This window comes from Glycine max, chromosome 3 (genome assembly GCF_000004515.6).
Source record: "Glycine max cultivar Williams 82 chromosome 3, Glycine_max_v4.0, whole genome shotgun sequence".
NCBI lineage: Eukaryota > Viridiplantae > Streptophyta > Magnoliopsida > Fabales > Fabaceae > Glycine > Glycine max.
Genome location: NC_016090.4, coordinates 23649528 through 23654039, shown reverse-complemented (window position 1 = coordinate 23654039; position 4512 = coordinate 23649528). Strand labels below are relative to the sequence as shown.

General features: G+C 34.8%; 1 protein-coding gene across 3 annotated transcripts; it reads left to right on the top strand.

The window, feature by feature from the left end:
• Positions 1-439: 439 nt before the first annotated feature.
• PHANb (phantastica transcription factor b) lies at positions 440-3538 on the top strand. 3 transcript variants are annotated; one of them, XM_006576071.4, is made up of 2 exons: positions 440-741; positions 2217-3538. In XM_006576071.4, exon 2 carries the CDS (start codon positions 2270-2272, stop codon positions 3341-3343), a length of 1074 nt encoding a protein of 357 aa, XP_006576134.1. In that variant the 5' UTR covers positions 440-741; positions 2217-2269; the 3' UTR covers positions 3344-3538.
• The last annotated feature ends 974 nt before the right edge of the window (positions 3539-4512 follow it).

The window sequence follows — 4512 nt, the reverse complement described above, 5'->3', positions numbered from 1 at the left end:
TATTATTTGTATTTTAATTTTCTTTTAATCTTATAACTTGAAAGTGATCTTTTTATTATTTATAATTTATATTTTAATTATTATAAAAAAAAATATAAAAATAATTAATTATAAATTATCAACTATTTTTTTTATTATAAATTATGTTACGATAAATTAGTTATGAATTTATAATTGATAATATTATTCATTGATGATAAGAACTAAAAAAAATTAAAATATAAAATATAAAGACTAAAAATATCACTTCAAATTATAGAAATTAAAATACAGAACTAAAAAAATTAATTTTAAATTGTATAAATTAAAAAAAATTAAAATATAAATTATAAAAAAATCACTTCAAATTATATGGACCTAATTTAAAAAAAAAAAAAAAAAAAAAAAAGTAGATGCTGGTGGTTGTTGTTCCGTTCCCTCCTCCCTTATCATTCGCGTGCCATCTTTCTCGCATATTAAGCGCTGAAACCGACGTACACCCGTCCCCATATCCTCTCTCTCTTCCCTGTCTTGTCTATTCTCATTTTCTCTCTCTGTCTCTTTGCTCCATTTCAGTGCTCTGTCTTCTCCCCCACCACCGCACTCTCTCAGATATTATCATTTCATATCACACATTCACATCCTATCATCATCGACAACACGCTATCCCCATTGCTTCTTCTCTTCTCCCTCTCTCGTTTCCTACTTGACGGCGCCGTTTCGTTCTCCAGAAGATGCTTCTGAGTACTTCGCGCTGCAACTGTGAGTATTCCCACTTCTTCTCCTTCGGTTTTTACCATCTGGGTATGCTTCGGTTTTTGCATACTGTAATAAAACAAAACGAAAAAGACTCAGTTTTTCCTTTGTGGGAATGTTTGTTCGCTGTTAAAGTTTTCAATGAACTCAGTGTTAGTATTTTTTTTTTTGTTGTACTTTCATTGTTCTGAAAAAAGTGTAATTAATTAATTTATTAAACAAGTTAAATCAACCACGCGCATATTATATATTTCGCTTTATCTTATTTTAGTGATTTTGGTTTGCTGTTTCTCATATTATTTCTTGGAATTCTTGATTTCAAAGCTGCTTTTGGACACTTTTTTTTTTCTTTTTCTTTATGCTTTCTCTTTTGATTACAATTATGTTAAGCCATTTATTTCTCTCTGTCCACGTGCAGTTGCTGTGACCCCTGGGGCTGGGGGGATGGTGTGGTCTTTATGTTCATACTCTCACTGAATGCTTCTTTTAATCTGATATTTTGAAGTTAATATTAACCGAAACTGATCCTTGCAATTTTCTGTGCTAATGAGAAACTGCAATATATGATTATTCATCAAAGTCACTTGGATTTTTTGTTTAGGATTTCAATTATTGTTAGTGGTGCTTTTAATTTATATATTGCTTGAGAAATGTATGAACTAATCCTGTATTTCAATTGAGACTCCCATAATTTTCAAATTTCCTGTAATTCAGTGGTTGAACTTCTATGTATTCAGAGGTATTGTGTTACATATTTTGGTTGCTTTGTTACAAAAGGCAGAAGTTCATCCATGTGGCCAACTCCATTTGGTGATTTGTTGTCGTTGTTCTGAAAATCTGGTATTTTGGAAATTTGTCTACTGGTAAAGTGACAAATGGCAATTATGGTTAGTTAATTTTATGTCTGATACTTCCATGCACAATTAGTTAATTTTATGTGTAAAAAATGTAAACAAATTTTCTGCTATATGTTTGGCATTGTCATATCCTCAAATTTTGAATATGCCATGGCTGGTTGCATCTCTGCAATGCTATAACAATGGATTACCTTTTTTAGAAATTAATGCTATGCCTCTGTATCTGTTTCTTTTGGTTGCTTTTTGTTTTTCTATCAAATGTAATGGGTAAAATGTATTGAGTTTCATCTTAAAGTGTTATTTTGATTTCTTATTGAGATAATCTAGTGCTATTGTAAGTCGGTCCTTATTGCAAATCCAAGCAGGGTTTTGCTATCACATTTACCTATACAAATGTGAAAGATGTTCTTCCTTTTTCTGTAATTTAGTTATTCGATGAACTTCATATGGATGTGAAGGCATGGTATTTTTAAATGAATCACCCAACAACTAGTGTTCTTTTGATTCACCAGTTGACTTATGATTGAATATTTTAGAGAATACATCTGTTTCCTGTTTGGTATTTCTTTTGTTTCTCACCTAGTCCTTGGGAATTGATATCATGAGTTGTCATAACTTTTCTAGAGACATGATGAGTTCAAGTTTCAAGACATGGGCTGTGGGATTTGCACTTGGAAATGAAGGAGAGGCAACGTTGGAGAGCTGAAGAGGATGCTTTATTACGTTCTTATGTCAAACAGTATGGTCCTAGGGAATGGAATCTTGTGTCTCAGCGCATGAACACATATCTTAACAGGGATGCTAAGTCGTGCTTGGAGAGGTGGAAGAACTACCTCAAGCCTGGCATCAAAAAAGGCTCTCTTACTGAAGAAGAGCAGCGCCTTGTCATCCACCTTCAAGCAAAATATGGAAACAAATGGAAGAAAATCGCTGCTGAAGTCCCAGGGCGCACTGCTAAGCGGTTAGGCAAGTGGTGGGAAGTCTTCAAAGAGAAGCAGCAGAGAGAGAAAAAGGAGATCAATAGAATTGCCGACCCAATTAACAATAGTAAGTACGAGCACATACTCGAGAGTTTTGCAGAGAAACTAGTTAAGGAACGCCCTTCACCATCATTTGTCATGGCTGCTTCCGATGGGGCATTTCTGCTCACTGATACACCAGCACCTGCATCTTCCTTGCGTCCTTCTTGGCTTTCCAATTCTAGTAGTGCTGCAGCCATCGGCCCAAGTTCCCTTTCTGTGAAACTAAGTCTTTCTTCCTCAACGGTGGCCACACCTCCATTTTCATGGTTGCCACCCGAGAGAGGACCAGACAATGCTCCTTTTGTTTTGGGGAATGTATCAGCGCTTCATGGAGCTATTCCAACTCTAAGTGATAGCATGCATATGTCTCAGATGGTGGAGCACTGTAAAGAGTTGGAAGAGGGGCATCGTGCTTTGGCCACGCACAAGAAGGAGGCAGCTTGGAGGTTAAGTCGGGTGGAGTTACAGTTGGAGTCAGAGAAGGCCAACCGAAGAAGGGAGAAGATTGAAGAATTTGAAGCAAAGATTAAAGCTCTTCAGGAAGAGGAGAAAGCTGCTTTAGGTAGAATTGAAGCAGAATACAGAGAACAGTTAGCTGCATTGAGGAGAGATGCTGAAAACAAGGAGCAAAAGTTGGCAGAACAATGGGATGCAAAGCATTTACGGTTTACTAGGTTACTAGAGCAATTAGGATGCAGAGCAGGGCTCCTTGAGCCAAATGCAAGATGAAGATATATTTTGGCAAAATGGATATTGGTGCTCTTCTGACTAAAATTATATGCAGTTTGTGATCTTGGTATATTTTTATTTTAGACGTGTATGAATTTCCTATCTATTCATACAACTTGAGTAACTTCCGTTAACAGTTGAATTACCTGCATATGGTATCACATCCGAGTTTATAAACTTAGTTATATTCCTGAATATTCTTGCCCCCAAATTCTTTTCTTGGACTGGCATTAGCTGAACGGCTATATGCATCTAATATTCAAGTATTACTATGAAGCTACCATAACTACGTTGCAATAACGAGATTGAGTTCAATATAGATTCATAGATGAACATAAGTATTACCGTTTGACAAAAGAGATAAGATTTGAAATAATTGAGAAGACTTCTATTATTAAACATTAGAATGTTCAATTCAATACATGATAGGCTTTTATATGAATTTTTTTAACGAGGGCTTTTATAGTTTTATATGAATATGAAATGTAGTTGAGAAATGTCTTTGATTCATGCCAAAAATGTGTTCGCATACCGAGCCTTCAATTTAACCCAATCAATTAACAATTTAGTACTACTGTACATGCAACAGTTGAGTTATTATGCCATTGTAATCTTTGCCTACGGACCCCAATCAACATTGAATAAGCAAACTTCCACAAGGTATGAAATAGTATGTTTCAAAAAGCTAGTATTGCAAGATACTGAATTTCTTAGAAGGAAAATGATTGAAGTACACTCATGCTATTTTACACCTGGAAAGATAAAGAGAGAAGTGAGGGTATAATATGTATTATGATGTGATAAGATGAGAAATAGAAAGAAAGAAAAATGTTAATGGAATAATTCTAATGAAGAGGTGTCCATGTATCACTCTACTCAAGAAGAATAAAGCATTGGTTTTTATCGGCCTAAGAATAAAGCATTAATGATACAACATGTCGGCTTCAAACATAATGGGTTTGAGAGACTTGCAAACTTTAATTAGAGATGTTCTTAGGCAGGTAACCACTTGTGAACACTCCAACACTTGAATAAGGTATGTACTCATATGGGAGAGTATAAAAGCTTATAGAAGAGAATGTAACTTGAAATATATCATTAGTTGTTGAGCCAAGATTAGATTTACTCACAAAAATATGAGTTTCTTGTTTGAACAAGAAAGAGCAAAA